Genomic DNA, 16565 nt, shown 5'->3' with positions numbered 1-16565 from the left:
CTCATCAGGACTTGGCTTCTTTGCTGAGGTTTCTGGCAAAAAGTCAGATACTGCCAGATGGGGTGATGACTTCTGTCTTGGTTGAGTACCTGCAACTGTTTCCCCTCCTCATATGTACCTTATTAGATTCATAGAAGTGTGTGAGGTTTTCTCATCTGCATGAATGGTTGTGTCCTCCTGCTTGGTATAACCTCTGTAGTTCCTTCACTGAGAGGCAAAACAAGTTGCTTCTGTCAGAAAATGTGTGACAGCACTGCAGAAACATTCATGCTTGCCAAAAGAAACAAACAGGCTAAATCTAATTGGGAGAAAACAACACTGAGTAGTGATTTTTATAGTGAAAGGCAATCAGGAATGTCAGCAAATTTCATATTAATGTGTAAAATGTAAGGCTAAGGAAGAGAAACAACTATCGTGAAGATGCAGGACAAATCAAAAAAGGAAAGAGAGTTCAGATGGCTTCTTGTATTACACAATGTGTTCTAGGGCTTCCATATTTTGGGGGGGGAAATCATGGACTGAAAATGTGGATGGCAAGTTTGACACATGGTGGCTGTGTAGGTCATACTGTGTAATCTGAGTAACAAACACTGAATATGTTGGGTCTGCCATGTGAAGCCCTGACCCATCTCTGCCTGGGCAGGATACTCTTGGTGTCCCACAGTGTACACTGGCTGCATAGCTGGTTTTCTGGGCCTTCACAGAAAAGGAAGAAGCTCCTTGCAGCTCCTACCAGGCCCTTCCTTCCTATGCCTGGAAACCTGCCATGGATGATCTCCTGCATCAAGTGTTAATGGGGACTACTGTCTTAACAGCCCTTATGCTATTGTCTTTTGTGCTCTTGCCATGAGCTCCTGGGAAAAGCCTGATTCCTCCATCCCAATTACATCCCTGTAGGTATGCACAGATGGCTTTTCGGGTTGCCACAGCCATCTCTTCCCAGACTGATCAAGCTCTGCTTCCCCAGCCTGTCCTCACTGCTCTAGCATTTGACCATACTGGTGGTTCTCCCGTGAGCTCAATCCAGTTTGTCCATGTCTTTCCATTTCATGAGCCTGAAATGGGAGGTAATAGATAGGATTTAGCAAGTGCAGCGCAGAGGGGGACGATCATTCACCTCAGTTTGTTGGCTGCTCCAGTTCATACCATCCAGAATGCTTATGGTCCCCTTTGCTGCTGGGACATGCTATGGCCTCATGTCCAGTTTGCTATCCACCACCTCCCCTCCAGGGTCTTTCTCTCTGGTGATGGTACTGGCTGGGGTTCTTCCTTCCTTCCTTCTTGCAGGGCTTTGCATTTGTCCTCGGAATTTCATGTGGTTCCTATCAGTGTATCTGTCTATCCAGGCTACCCAGGTCCCTCTGGATAGCAGTCTCGCCATCTGACTATGCCCCCCAGTGAGTGTGATCTGCAGACTGGACAGGAGTGCACTCCATTGTCCGTTCTAGGTTGTTGATAATGATGTTGAACAATACAGATGTCCCAGCACAGATCTCTGTGGTACCCCAGTTATGGTCTCCATGTAAAGAACATGACCCTCTAAGCCTGACAGCCCAGCAGCTTATTTACTCTAGTAGCTATGTGCCCATCCAGTCCATAACATCCCAACTTGGACAGAGAGATAGCGTTGAAAGCCTTACTGAGTGGCATCCACTGCTTTTCCCTCATCCACAAACCTGGTCATTTTATCCTGGAAGGCAAACAGTCTGTCAGGCATGAGTTGCCCTTAATCAATCCATGGTGACTGTTTCTCATGTCACCTTCTCATGTGCCTCTAAATGCCTCCCAAAAGGTCTTGTTCCATGATTTTCCCAGGAACAGAAGTGAGGCTAACCAACCTGCAATTTCTTGTATCATCCTTTTGGGCTCTTTTGAAGATGGGTGCAGCATTTTTCTTCAGTCATCAGGGGCCTTCCCTGATGCCCATGTTCTTTCAAACAATTGAGAATAGTCTCACTATGTTATTGACTGCTCTGTCAGCACCCACAGGTGCAATCTGTCAGGTCCCTGAGCTTACATGGGTTGAACACTCACTTAATCACCTATATGGCCCTCCTCAACTGCTGCTGGTTGTTCTCTTCTGTTTATTTATAAATCCTCATAGAAGTTAGGGTATGTTGATCAGAAAATTTAGCTGTCTCTGAAGTTGGGAGAAATACACGTTGACTTCTTCCCATGGGTTTCTGTACTGTTGTCCCATGTGTAACTTTTCTTTTCCCCTTAATTCTCTGTTCAATTTTTAGATCATCTCTGCCTTCTAATTTGGAGATAAGACAACTGGAAGATGGGACTGAAGGAGTGTTTGCTCTGACTCAGCTAGTGAAACGTACCCAGTTTGGCCCATTTGAATCCAAGAGAGTTGCCAAGCTGGAAAAAGAATCAGTTTTTCCCCTGAAGGTAAGAGGGCACATGAAAAGCAATAGCAAGGAGTCAGTTTTACCCACGATGAATTTATGCTATCTCACACTATGGGAAAAAGATGTGTAGGGGGGTCATTTGGGACATCTTTTAAGCATGCCCTGTAATGGACTAGGTAAACAACCATTCTCTGAACAACATACAGAAGAACCAAACTATAGCCTTATTCTGTATGTTCCATGTGAACATTGTTACAGGAGACAGGGCTGGGATACAGTTTGCTTGTCTTTCACCTTCTGCATGTGATAATATAAGAGGGACAATGATTATGGCAGCTCATTTCAGTTGTTTTAATGAGTTTCTTCAATTGATTGTATGTGATGAGTGACATACACACTAGGTTTATGGAACATGCAGAGTAAGTATTTTTTTCTGTCTTACATTTGTTTTATTCTTTTCTTGACAAGTTTTGGTAGGAATAATGCTACAGTAAAAATTAAATTCCGTTTCAGTTTTCAGTAATACCTAACTCAGAAGCAAAGATTTAGAAAAGTGAATTGGGCATGCTGTTTGCATTCTCCTCCATTCTCCTGTATTCAGTCATTAAGATTTTGTGAGAAACTGGTTGCTATAGCAAGAATTCTTCAGATAAATAAAAGTTCAGTTTGCTCCCATCCTGCCCCTGGTAGTCTGTCTCAGACATCATCCTCATCTGAAGATGTGACGGATACATCACATCACATACATGTTGATGCAAGTGTTGAGGCTTGCTTTGTCTCTGATGTGCATTGAACGGAAGCCATTGCAAAAGCAGAAAATAAAGATTATTTTTAACTTTACATTATTTGGTAGGGTTTTATTATATGCATATTTTGTTTGGCAGGTGTTCCAGAAGGATGGGCCCCTGGTATATTTTGACACCTCAAATGAAGATGATTGCAACTGGATGATGATGGTGCGACCAGCCACTGAATATGAGCATCAAAACTTAACTGCCTTCCAGCATGACAATGATATTTACTTCACCACCTCCCAGGACATCCCACCAGGAACTGAGCTGCGAGTGTGGTATGCAGCTTTTTACGCCAAAAAAATGGAAAAGCCAGTGCTGAAGCAGGTCTCTAGTATTGCCAATGGTATGTGTGGGGGCCTTTTTTCCTTCCTAAGGGCCCAGTCCTGACAGGGACTGATAGTCCCCTACTGGTGTAGTTGACAGTGCTGTTTATCAAATAGGTTCTGACCCTGAGTTTGTCAGGCTGACCTGCATACATGGTTGTCCTACGAGAAGAAAGTATAGATGATCATGATATATCTGAGGTTTTGAAAATGGATGGCGTAATTGATGATTCAGCATCTTCAGAGTAAACAAACTGGATAAATAGTTCTTAACTAAAGAACTGGTGGTTGCATCAAAACGTTTCTGGGTAGAAGAGCAAAGGAACCCAAGAATCAGTGAAAGTCTATAAACGTTTATGCAGAATTGCTCAAGAAGCATTCTCTTTCAGTTGAAGTGAAAATGTTTTGCTTTTGCTCAGAACTGTTACACAGTTTTAGAAGCTTCCATATATCTTACACAGCCTTACATGGGACCCACTAGAATAGTTAAGCTCAAGAGTGAACTGCCATTCCACATGATCTCTTGTGCATTGGCGAAGAAAGGCAGCAGGTTTTTTAGAATCTGAATTAGAGTTGCCAGAAGTCTTTTGTTCCTTTGCCTCTTCTGCTTTTGCATTTCTACAGCTAAAAGGCATGATCCTTTAGCATTGCAAGAGCATTTTTGTTCTGCTCTTGAGCTCAAGTACTCCCTGAATGGTATTACTGCTACTCTGAATATAATTTGGGGTGACAAATGGCTTGGGGGAGGGCATTGCCATCAGCATGCTTTGCAGCTGATCTTGATGGTAAGCACATTCTTAAGTGCTACAGCTGAATCTATGCTGTTAAGAGGTTTTTGAATTCTGAGATGTTTCCAGTTAACTGAGTATTAACTGAGTTTCCTCTTTAGTTTAACCTGTTCATGTATTTTTGTGTTCATACGGGTATTTAAAAGTATTGTTGAGGTACGTCCTGCTTTCTGTGTTCAGCACTTTCACTATACACTTCAGAATAGGAAAGGCCCATTTTTTGAGATTCAGGCTTAAGAATGTTCTGGTTAGAATTTTACATGAGAATGTATTTTGCAGGCCTGCCATAGGGCAAAACTTTCTGACTATAGTTACTGCCCTCAGCACAGAGCAAGAGAATCAAAGGGTCTGGAAAGTAAAGAAAAGGAACTGTTTTTGCTCTTCACAGATATGTGCTTGGTAGTGATGGATTCTGATAAAGAGGGAAATAAAACATCTTCAAAACCTTCATCTGCTGTCTTCCCCCATAAAAAACCGAAGAAATCCAGCATACCAGCAGCTGATCCAGCAGGTATGCAAAATCATGGTATTCTTAAAGGAGACAAAGGACAGATACAGATCTAAAGAGCTGTCATGTGTACCACTTCTATGCAGATATTATGGTTATATAGCTTTCAACAAATCCTAATCTAGAGAGGATTTGAAAGTCTGGGTTTTTTTCTCTTTATTTTCATGGGCATTGTGCTTATAGTACATTTTCAGGTTAAAAAATGACAGAAAACCACAACTGCTTCTGATTTTGCAATTGCAGAGAAAATCTTCAGACGCTCTCTGCAAAGTGTAATAGTTCAAATTATCAGAATCACTAATACTAAAAGTAGCCAGAAGAGGAGAATTGTTGCAGATGTTTACAGAGCAATTAATCAGAAGATCCATTCATTTAATTGGATACTGTCACAGCTAAAATGTGCAGTTGACTGGGGAGTTGTCTTTGACTTTGGCACCACAGAAGGGGAATAAACTATGAAGAGTTTTAACAACCCCTTCATCCTCCTGAAAGTCCAACTTCAATAGAAAGAAAATGATGTGTATTATACTTTGGGAACCCTAAAGTGTTCTCACTGAGATAATGTTTTGGTATTTCCAAAGCTAAATATTATACCTCTCTTGATTCTGCATATTTGCCTCAAGTAGTACAAAGCAGTTGCCAACTGACAGATCTGTTCTTCCAAGTAAACTGGGTTGCCCTGCAGCCATGCTGGAAGCCTGAAGTGGGAATCTAAACAGGACCTGAGGCTTCCTGGCAAGACAATGCATAGCCAGGGTTTCTGGGTTTACTCCTTGAGGCAGCTAAGGAGCAAGGGAACTGCAGAGTCAGGGACGGTTTTCCAAGGCAGACTTCAGTTTTGCAGATGGTGCTTTTTCAGTTGGATTAGCCTGCAACTTTGTGAGGCAGGTGGAGTAGCTTGCATGTTGCCTGCCAATCTGACTGGTTTTTGAAGTTATGCAGAATCTTGGGGTTTAGGTTTGCTGGTTTTAGCCTCCCAGACAGCTCTGAACTTCTTTGTATAGCCTGTGAAGAATAAACTGATGTTGCTGAATTGTCTAGTCATTTTTCATTTATTTATTACATCATGGATGAGATCACACCTCTGTAGTGCAGAACGTTGAACGTAACTTGTAGCAGGGACACTCTTTGCCTCAGAGAATCTTTTATTTTGGTCTAAGAGACAACACTGAAAAGGAGGAATAAGTTTATCATCCAGTTACAGATGTGGTCCTCAGGCAGAGGCAGATGCACTGATCATATAGGAAATCTGTGGCAGAAACTGAGGCACAGTTACGGCGACCGATACGCAGCCCGACCCGACCAGCGAGTAACTCCCCCCAGTTTATATTACTGGGCATGACGTGCTGTGGTATGGAATACCCTTTTGGCTAGTTTGGCTCAAGGTGTTCTGTCTCTGCTTCCTCCTGGCTTCCCGTGCTCCTCCTCACTGTCAGAGCATGAGACTGTGAAGTCCTTGATCAGAGTAAGCATTACTAAGCAACAACTAAGAACAGTTTAGCAATTATTCTCAGGCTAAAGTCAAAACCACAGCACTGCACCAGCTACTGCAAGGAGAAAAATTACTGCTACAGCTGAACCAGGACAGCTGCCATTCACTTAACTAATTTCAGTGTCGTACTCCTTCTCTGAGAGAGTCTTGTAGACTGTGGAATATTCAGCTTTGTGGGTACCAAAAAAATCTCTGAACCAGTCTAGATTTATCAGATCCTCGTAACAAATTCAGACATATCATCCAAGGATTTAAAGACAATAGACAGCAAACAGAGTAACCGTTTTCCTCTTTTTTTTTTCTTTTTTTATTCCAGTTCAATTTTCCCCGTAATTTCTTCTTTTTCTTTTTTTTTTCTTTATCTGGTGTGAGCTGATATGTTAATGAAAACATCTAATATGGTGGTTTTATAGAACATCTGATTAATGAAATTGAGTTATCATTATCCTCACCCTTACTTCCATTAATCCAGATGTTCTTACTCTGCAATGCTTTTCATGGAGGGCAAAGAAGCTTCTCCTGCTTCGGTCCTCAGAGTACTGGTAACACGGGTTGTAAAGGTGCTAAAAATGGCTTTATATTGTGCCTTTGATAATCACAGTTCTTTAGAAAGTGATAAAAGGACCCTTTAGACTTCAAAAGAGCGCTGATAATTCTCTTTTGGCATCGTTTCTCATCTGCTCTGATGCTTCAGGTGTTCATATTTGGAAAATCCTGAAATTATCCCAGCTGCCCCTGTGGGCCTCTTACTGCTTAAATTCTGACTTGTATTACTCAGGGAGTTACTGTAAGATAAACGAAGCTGCAGCAATTTTTCACCTTCCCATTTTCAAAGCTTTTCAGTATTTCTCTTTGTGATTTAGTGAACACTCCAGAAGGCAGCGGAGGTGCAGAAGCAGAGTCCAGCCAGTGGACGTGTAAAGTGTGTTCATCTGCATTCCAGGAGCCTCATCTGCTGACAGGTAAGTGCTACAAGTTCATGAGAGACTACTGAGAAGCATCAGAATTCTGCTTTTCCAGAGCAGGGCACTGTGAAGCCATGCCCCATCTATGATGCAGTAACATAAAAGTCTTAATTTTTGTGTTTCTTTAAGAAAAAGGGAAAATGGTAAAACAGTGATATTTTGGATATGGCAGTCAGTGGTCAATCTGTGGGCAAACAACTGTGATATTGAATCTAGAAGACATAAAACTTGTATAGGAAATGACATGTGAATGTTAGGAATATCAGGGATGTGGAACTGCATGAAAAATGTATAAGGTCAGTGATGCCAGCTTATTCTTAGTAATATTTGTGTGGCATTTACAGCACAGACTTAGTAAAGGTAATGAAATACTTCTGTGTTTTTTTATTGCATTTCCTTTGCAGCTATTTCATGCAGTTTTCAAAAGAAGTTAAAATATTGAAGAGCTCTGGCCATCTGATGAATCATTTCTGAAAAGGGGACCTAGGCTGCTAAATAACTTTGACATTCGGTAAAACATGCCCATTATCAGGGAGCACAGTCTTTTTATAGTGACATCTAATGAATCTCTTAATAATTCAGTCCCTGTGAGTAATTGTTTCAGTGTTTAATAGACTGTATGCTTTTGTTTAGGAAGGTATTGTGACTGCTTTTGAAATAATTTGAAGTGAGTCTCTCCTAAGTGATGTTGCCCTGATAAGCTGGATCAATCCATTTGAGTATTTCATGACAGTTTCTTACCTCCTTACTCTGATGTTCTTTCCTGTCCACCCAGAGCACTTGCTGAGTCACCTGGAACAAGCTAAAGGTGCCTCCCAAACCAGCCAAAATGAGGCTGTTGCAGAGAAAGCAGCAGAAGCTTCCCCTGTGGATCAGCCAGTGACTTGTGATGCAGCCAGTGCCAGTACAGACTCAAGGAGAAAGGCCAGGCGGGGAAGAAAGCCCAAAACAGCAAAAGCAGAAACACCTCTTGTTGCTGAAGAGAGAGATTCTGCAGGTAAAGCAAAACTTAAGAAAATGCTAAGCATGTATACCCTCTTCTTCTGTATTGATGCCACCTTAGAAAGACCTAAAAAGTAGCAGAGACAACATGGAGGGTTTTAGTTAGATCACTAAAGCAGACAATTTACAAACTTTGTTAATTATCTCTGAGGGCCTCGTCTACAGTAAATGTTGTAGCACCTACACGTAGGTTACCTGCATTCTCCTGTGACAGTTTTAGTAATATAGAGGCCTGAAGAAACAGAATAGTGGCTATGGGAGACCTGCCTAGCTTTCTACAAGAAGGAGCAGGAGATAAAGCATCCTCCCTCTCAAGAGGAGACACCTTCCTCTGTCTACCTTAAGGTTTATTCTTGAAAAGGACCTTTTCTTAGGGCCTTACCTTCCTTCAAGGGAAGTTCTAGTTGGAAATTTCATAATGCATAATCAACTGACACCTTAGTAATAGGTTGGAAAGGTAAGAAACTGCCTCCGTAAGAGATGTTGACTACTCCTCACTTGTCCCTCAATAGTGAATTTTTCTATCTTGCAAGTGCTACCTACCTACTGATTAGCAATCCATTATTTATCATTGACAAGTAATATGTCAATAAATAATGTGTTCAGTGCCCCACCTCATTACAGATCTGCATTTGAGGTTTTATTTCTACCTATCCATGTTAACTCTGTACTTTTATGATGTGTTTGCAGTGGAACGTGTATCTGACATTGTAACTCAGGTCACACCTGAAGAGGTAGCCCTGCCTTCAGCTGCAGAAGAAAGGATTATGGAATTGGTTTTGGGAAAGATGCCTAGCACCACAAATAGCATCAGTTCAGTGACAAAGTAAGTGGTCTGGGATACAGTTTCCTCTTAGGCTTAGTTAAGATTCTGTAGCATGTAACAGCTCTGCTCAGCTGGGCCCACAAATGCTCTTTCTCAGTAGTGTAAAATTGTGTGCTGCTGCTGCTGCTGCTACAACAGCTGACTTTGAGTGCCACAAAGATGGCTTGTGCACTGGAGGATGGTGGTGCAGAGATGGTGAGATTGGTGGTAGAATTTTGACACATAAACAATGAGAATTTCATTTTTCATTACGATACTGCTTTTATTTAGTGTGATTCCAAAAGTCTCCTACAGCTGCAAGGTGAAATATTACTCCCATTGAATGTTGGTGAGAAAACAGGCAAACATATTTTTGCTAAAAAAAATAAAAATAATAAAATTTGCTAACCATTATTACTCAGTTTTGCATCTTAACTCATAAATGATTTCTTGTTGATTTGTCCATGTGATACTTCAGATTTTGAGCAGTGGGAGGGGAAAACTTCAGTATAACAGTGCCTCAGGGAGATTCGTAAATATAATTCAACTGATTTAGGTTGTTTATGTCTTTTTGTCTTGGTATAATTGGCTTTTTCAGTTATTTTTTGTGTAATAAAGCACTTGATTTTTCAAAATTGGCGAGTAGTGCTATATATTGAAGTCCTTAGCAGACAGCCATCAAAAATGCATTTCAGCAGGTGGTTGTGCTGGGAAATAGAACAGTGCTGCTTCTTGGCGCCCTGCTGCCCTCTTATTATATACGCTTTTTGCATGCGAACTGCCAAGCTTTCTAAGCTGAAGAGTGTTAATATTTTCAGATGAGCAGAACAGATCCTTTATGTTCCTCTGAGGGGCCTTCAAAGAGAATCTCTGAGGCTGGTGGCTGCTGCTTTTTTCCTCTTTGTGCTGGCTGAAGATAATTTGGAGTGAGCTGCGCTCTGACATCTGCCACTTGCAGGGGGTGGCCAGGAGGGCACCTTGGCAATGAGGAAGCCCCAGGCTCTTTCCCTCCCGCCAGAAGCTGAGCATAACACTCCTCTAGCTTTTGCCAGCTGGTGGGGCTCTTTCTTGCAACCTGTGGGATACCTTTCAGTCCCTGCCTTTCTTTCTCTAATCCAGTAGGTTTGCTCATCACCAAAACACCATGTCCCTCAAAAGAAGTTTAATTCTCTCCAGTAGACATGGTATACGGCGGAAACTGATAAAACAGCTTGGGGAGCACAAGCGAGTCTATCAATGCAGTATCTGCAGTAAGATCTTCCAGAACAGCAGCAACCTCAGCAGGCACATCCGTTCTCATGGTGGGTTTGCTTTTGTCTTGCGTATTGATTTTGTATCTCATTGGTTCCACCTTTGAGTAAAAGAGCTAGGCCATTTTAGATAGTGGGATACACAATTTTAAGAGACTTTGGTGGGGGGGCGGTTAAGTCGCTCTAGGAAACTTTTTGTTATGCAGACCAAAGCATGCAAATATAATAGTTGAAAGTTGGAGTATTTAAAATTTGACTTTAGGTACATATTTTAAACGAAGGCAAGGATGCACTGGTTTTTCCTAAACTATTCTTGCCTTTAAATATATACATATGTATCACCCCCCCACATCCACAGGCACACGGGCAACATTGGTGTGTAAATGTCAGCTTGTGATCTGCAGTTACAGGTGTCCATGACCTAATTGTAAGGATTTTCTGATAAATAATCACTGAAAAAGGGTGGGGGAACCAAACAAAATTGTTGCCAAAATTGTTGGAAAAGGTTAAAATCCAGTATTTGGATCTCCTGAATTACTGAAGTGGCTCATCACTAGCCTGTCTGTTTGCAGTTTGTGCTTTGGTTTCTCCTGCTTGTGTGTGTTTGTGCTTTGGTTTCCCCTGTCTTGCCTGGAGTTGGTTATTATCAGTCACTGACTACTTTCTTTTTATGTTGATTGATCCCCTCAGGTGACAAACTATTTAAATGTGAGGAGTGCGCAAAGCTGTTCAGCCGTAAAGAGAGCTTGAAGCAGCATGTTTCATACAAGCACAGCAGGAACGAAGTGAGTGGAAATGAGTAGCGGGCTCTTTCTGAGCTTAGGTGAAAATGTACAGTGAGCTTCCAGGTGCTGGCTGGGGAGCTTGGGTCAGTTAGATTTGAGAACGTATCTGTGTGAATAAGTGAGACATAACTGATAGGGAGAGGTAACACCTGTTAGAGCAGTGGATGCATTGGCAAAGCATGGGCATGCTTTTGAGCATACAAGTCCTTTTTCGTGTCAGAATTTCCTAAAGAAAGTAATTTTCAGGCATCAGTTACAGCAAGACAAGCTGGCGTTAGCTGGACCTGCATGATCTAGAGATGAGATCTTACTTCAGTTTACGGCACTAAATGGGATTGTTCCAGTCTTGTTTGCTTGTCCTGTTTCATTTATCCCCACCTGTAGTGTCCCTCAATGTATGAACTCTCTGGGTAAAGGCTGTGTCATTAAGGTCTATGCACACATGTGTAAACCTGCAGTGCTTACAGTAGCAGCACTGTCCCTGTTGGTGAGGGCTTTTCAGTGCTGCTGCCATTTAAGTATTAAACATGGTTGTAGTGGTGCCTTATCAGTGAATATTTCCATTACTGCTTGGCACTGAGGTCCTGAGCGCTCAGATTACTGGAATCTGTTCTGGAGCTGGAGGGTGTGTCAGATGATGTCTTGCTTCTCAAAACTCCATACAGCTGCATGGTCTACTTTTCGTATAGAGCTCAGATGTGGGAACCTGGCAGGATGGTACAGCATCAGAGTTTTGCATCAATGTGTATTTAAATGTCCTGTTGAAGGAAGCAAAATAGGAAAGACAGAAAACGGAAAAAGTAGTTGAGATTTAGCATCTCTCTGTCAGATGTAACTGGGTGTTTTTCCCACTTAAATTCTTACTGTTTGCAATCCTCAGGTTGACAGTGAGTACAGATACAAGTGCACCACGTGTGAAAAGGCCTTTCGGATAGAGAGTGCATTGGAGTTCCATAACTGCAGGACAGGTAAGAATGGCTAAGCATTCAGTTTCCTCTGGCCTCTCTACTCATTTTGGGGGGATGTCCACAAGTCCATGTCAGCATAGAAACTACAGAAGGGAGTAAAAATTTAGATTTTTGGCATCCTCTCAAGAAGTAACCTGCACCCTTTCCTGCCAAAAAAACCCTCATTTGTGATAAGTGTAACCAGGAATCCATAGGGCAACGCATCCGTTTAATTTATTGCTTTTTTTTTTTACCATCTCCTGCCTCACTGCTTTTTCGTTTGTATGTCCAGATACCCTGTCACCATCTGTTTCATTTTCTTTCCTGAAACTATGTTTTACCTCATTTCTCTGAGATAAAGGAACTGGAAAGGGGGCTGGCACTATCAATAATGCGTAGTTATTTCTGAGGTTGCAGTTTTCTGCTTTCTCATGCTTGCTTTATACTTGCAATAGACTCTAGATGTTGGTGTGTTGTTTTTTTCCCAGTATCACTAGAACCTGTTCTTTTTTTCCATAGTCATCCCTTGTGGTTACTCATTTATGCTGAGGACTGTTATGCTTAGAAAATGACATCCTGATTACTTTTATGGACCCATAGAATCACAGAATAGTCTGGGTTGGAAAGGACCTTAAGATCATCTAGTTCTGCTGCTTTTTCCTGGAGGCACTAGTAGGGGTCCTCTTTACTGGTGCACCAGCAGGTTTTTCATTTGATGTGGGGTGTGTTCCCTCATTAGCCCCCTACAGAACTGCGAAGTGGTTCTGGGTGAGGACATCGGATTTTAGAGGAAGCACCTTGCCTTTGATTGTCCTCTTCCTCCTTTTTTTGTTGTGGGTGTTTTTTTTTTGTTTGGGGTTGTTTTTATTTTGGGGGGGGGGGGGGTGTTGGGTTTTTTTTTATCCAGCCCTTTTCATTTTCATGTCGTTCCAAGTCTTCAATTAGTTTCACATCTTCCTCAGAGTACCTAGGTTTATTTTGCTCAGTTACCAGTTTACCATCAGGAATTAAGGACATCACCTCAACTCTTTCTGTTTCTGCTGCCCGTTTAGCCTCATGATCAGCCAAATTATTTCCAATCTCTTGATCAGAGTTACCTCTTTGATGTCCTTTACAACGTATGATAGCCACTTCATTGGGCAATTGTACAGCTTCTAACAATTGTAGAATTTCCGTTGCATGTTTAATTTGTCTTCCCTGGGTATTTAAAAGTCCTCGTTCTTTCCAGATTGCTCCATGTGCATGAACTACCCCAAAGGCATATTTGGAATCAGTCCATACGTTTATCCACTTGTCCTTTGCCAACTCCAAGGCTCTAGTCAGGGCTATTATCTCTGCCTTTTGTGATGAGGTGTTAGAGGGTAATGGTTTAGCTTCTGTTACTTTTGAAGTTGTAGTTATGGCATATCCTGCTCTTCCTTTACCATCTTTAACAAAGCTGCTGCCATCAATGAACCAGGAATCTGCACCCTCCAGAGCCTCCTCCTTCAGATCTGGTCGGCTCGAATATATTGTCTATAGTGGCCAAGCAATTATGAGTCAATGGTTCGGTAGGGGTTTCCTGAAGGAAAGATGCTGGATTCACAACGTTAGTAATCACAATTTCCACATCATCCAGTTCTACTAGGGTGGGTTGATACTTAAACTTGATGGCAATAGCCAATGTATACGTTTTTGTTCTAGGGCTGTTGATACTGCATGTGATACTAACACGGTGATCTTTTGTCCCAGTGTAAATTTTCAGGCCTCTTAGATGTTTAACATAACTGCTGCCACTGCTCTCAAGCATCCAGACCAGCCTTTACTTGGTTCATCCAGTTGTTTTGAAAAATAGGCCACTGCTCTTTTATAAGGTCCCAATCTTTGAGTCAAAACCCCCAAGGAAATTCCCTGTTTCTCATAGGAATATAGCCAAAAGGGTTTAATTATGTCCTGGAACCCCAGAGCTGGAGCTCTCATGAGTTCTGTCTTTAAACTTTTAAATGCTTCTTCAGCTTGATCTGTCCATTTTAGAAAGGTTGGATTTTCTTTTAGCAGCTCATATAAGAGTCTTACCAGAACACCATAATCATAGAATCATAGAATCATAGAATAGTTCGGGTTGGAAAGGACCTCAAGATCATCTAGGTCCAACCCCCCTGCCATGGGCAGGGACACCTCACACTAAACCATCCCACACAAGGCTTCATCCAACCTGGCCTTGAACACTGCCACGGATGGAGCACTCACAACCTCCCTGACCCATTCCAGTGCTTCACCACCCTAACAGGAAAGAATTTCCTCCTTATATCCAATCTAAACTTCCCCTGTTTAAGTTTTAACCCATTACCCTTGTCCTGTCACTACAATCCCTGATGAAGAGTCCCTCCCCAGCATCCCTATAGGCCCCCTTCAGATACTGGAAGGCTGCTATGAGGTCTCCACGCAACCTTCTCTTCTCCAGGCTGAACAGCCCCAACTTCCTCAGCCTGTCTTCATACGGGAGGTGCTCCAGTCCCCTGATCATGCTCGTGGCCCTCCTCTGGACTTGTTCCAGCAGTTCCATGTCCTTTTTATGTTGAGGACACCAGAACTGCACACAATACTCCTGGTGAGGTCTCACGAGAGCAGAGTAGAGGGGCAGGATCACCCCCTTCGACCTGCTGGTCACACTCATTTTGATGCAGCCCAGGATACGGTTGGCTTTCTGAGCTGCGAGTGCACACTGAAGCCGGCTCATGTTCATTTTCTCATCGACCAACACCCCCAAGCCCTTCTCTGCAGGGCTGCTCTGAATCTCTTCTCTGCCCAACCTGTAGCTGTGCCTGGGATTGCTCCCACCCAGGTGTAGGACCTTGCACTTGGCATGGTTGAACTTCATAAGGTTGGCATCAGCCCACCTCACAAGCGTGTCAAGGTCCCTCTGGATGGCATCCCTTCCCTCCAGCGCTATCAACCGAAGCACACAGCTTGGTGTCATCAGCAAACTTGCTGAGGGCGCACTCAATCCCACTGTCCATGTCAGCGACGAAGATGTTAAACAAGACCAGTCCCAACACCGATCCCTGAGGGACACCCCTCGTTACTGGTCTCCAGCCGGACACTGAGCCATTGACCACAACTCTTTGCATGCCGCCGTCCAGCCAGTTCTTTATCCACTGAGTGGTCCATCCATCAAATTGATGTCTCTCCAATTTAGAAAGAAGGATGTTGTGTGGGACAGTGTCGAACGCTTTGCACAAGTCCAGGTAGATGACATCAACTGCTCTACCCCTGTCCATCAGTTCTGTACCCCCATCATAGAAGGCCACCAAATTGGTCAGCATCCTTACTAGGGTTACCTGACTTGCTCTTGTGAGCATGGAGCTCAGGTGTAAATCATGTTGTAGGAATGTAACCCCTGTGCAATGATCTCTTCTTAAACTGCATTAGCAGCTGACCAGGCAGGGCAGTCTGACAGCTATTTTTTACAATGAATCAATGTGTATGCATTTGAAATCCTGTTTAGTTTCATGTGCCTTAGCATGTCTTCCAGGAGAATGTGCTCCAGGATTTTGCCAGGCACAGAGGTGAGACTGACTGGTCTGTAATTCCCCGCGTCTTCCATTTTCCCCTTCTTGAAAATGAGGGTTATATTTCCCTTTTTCCAGTCGTTGGGAACTTCACCTGACTGCCATGAGTTTTCAAATACGATGGCCAGTGGCTTAGCAACTTCATTCGCCAGCTCCTTTAGGACCCGCGGATGGATTTCATCAGGTCCCACGGACTTGTGCACGTTCAGATTTTTAAGATGGTCTCGAACCAGATCCTCTCCTACAGTGGGCCCAAGGTCTTCCTTCTCACAGTCCCTGCATCTGCCTTCTAAGCCTTGGGTGGTGCAGTCAGAGCCTTTGCCAGTGAAGACCGAGGCAAGAAGTCATTCAGAACCTCAGCCTTCTCCAAATCCTGTGTAGCCAGTTCTCCCGAGAGCTTCCTCGGGGGCCTATGTTGTCCCTAGTCTGTTTTTTGTTTGCTACGTACCTGTAGAATCCCTTCCTGTTATCCTTAACATCCCTGGCCAAGTTTAATTCTAACTGGGCCTTAGCCTTCCTAACCTGGTCCCTAGCTTCCCGGACAACATCCCTGTACTCTACCCAGGCCACCTGTCCTTGCTTCCACTTTTTATAAGCCTCTTTTTTCCTTTGAACTTTCCTCAGCAGCTCCTTATCCATCCAAGGAGGTCTCCTGGCCCTTTTGCCGCACTTCCTTCTAGTTGGGATGCAGCACTCCTGAGCTTGTAGCAGGCGATCCTTGAATATCAACCAACAGTCTTGGGCCCCCCTGCCCTCCAGGGCTATATCCCATGGAACCTTACTAAGCAGGCTCCTGAAGAGGCCAAAGTCTGCTCTCTTGAAGTCCAGGGCAGTGAGCTTGCTACACGCTCTTCTCACTGTCCTGGGGATCTCAAATTCGACCATCTTGTGATCGCTGCATCCAAGGCTGCCCTGGAGTGTCACATTTCCAACCAGCCCTTCCCTGTTGGTGAGCACAAGGTCAAGCATGGCACCTCTCCTTGTTGGCTCCTCTGTTA

At 43.2% G+C, this 16565-nt stretch overlaps 1 protein-coding gene across 6 annotated transcripts in view; it reads left to right on the top strand.

Annotated features, from left to right (window-relative positions):
* The window catches only part of PRDM15 (PR/SET domain 15), a 39264-nt gene that overhangs the window by 8185 nt on the left and 14514 nt on the right, over window positions 1-16565 (top strand). For 2 of the 6 annotated variants that reach the window (XM_065677006.1, XM_065677004.1), the window contains exons 4-12: window positions 2244-2397; window positions 3242-3494; window positions 4651-4773; window positions 7126-7224; window positions 8003-8224; window positions 8920-9055; window positions 10154-10335; window positions 10975-11069; window positions 11950-12037. In XM_065677006.1, the coding sequence (XP_065533078.1) occupies window positions 2244-2397; window positions 3242-3494; window positions 4651-4773; window positions 7126-7224; window positions 8003-8224; window positions 8920-9055; window positions 10154-10335; window positions 10975-11069; window positions 11950-12037 (1352 nt within the window). Of the gene's footprint in view, window positions 1-2243; window positions 2398-3241; window positions 3495-4650; window positions 4774-7125; window positions 7225-8002; window positions 8225-8919; window positions 9056-10153; window positions 10336-10974; window positions 11070-11949; window positions 12038-16565 lie in introns of those variants that run through there. The other 4 variants (XM_065677008.1, XM_065677007.1, XM_065677005.1 and 1 more) reach the window with 4 other exon arrangements.

Source organism: Lathamus discolor, chromosome 4 (assembly GCF_037157495.1).
Source record: "Lathamus discolor isolate bLatDis1 chromosome 4, bLatDis1.hap1, whole genome shotgun sequence".
Lineage (NCBI taxonomy): Eukaryota > Metazoa > Chordata > Aves > Psittaciformes > Psittacidae > Lathamus > Lathamus discolor.
This window is presented reverse-complemented; position numbering and strand designations above follow the sequence as displayed.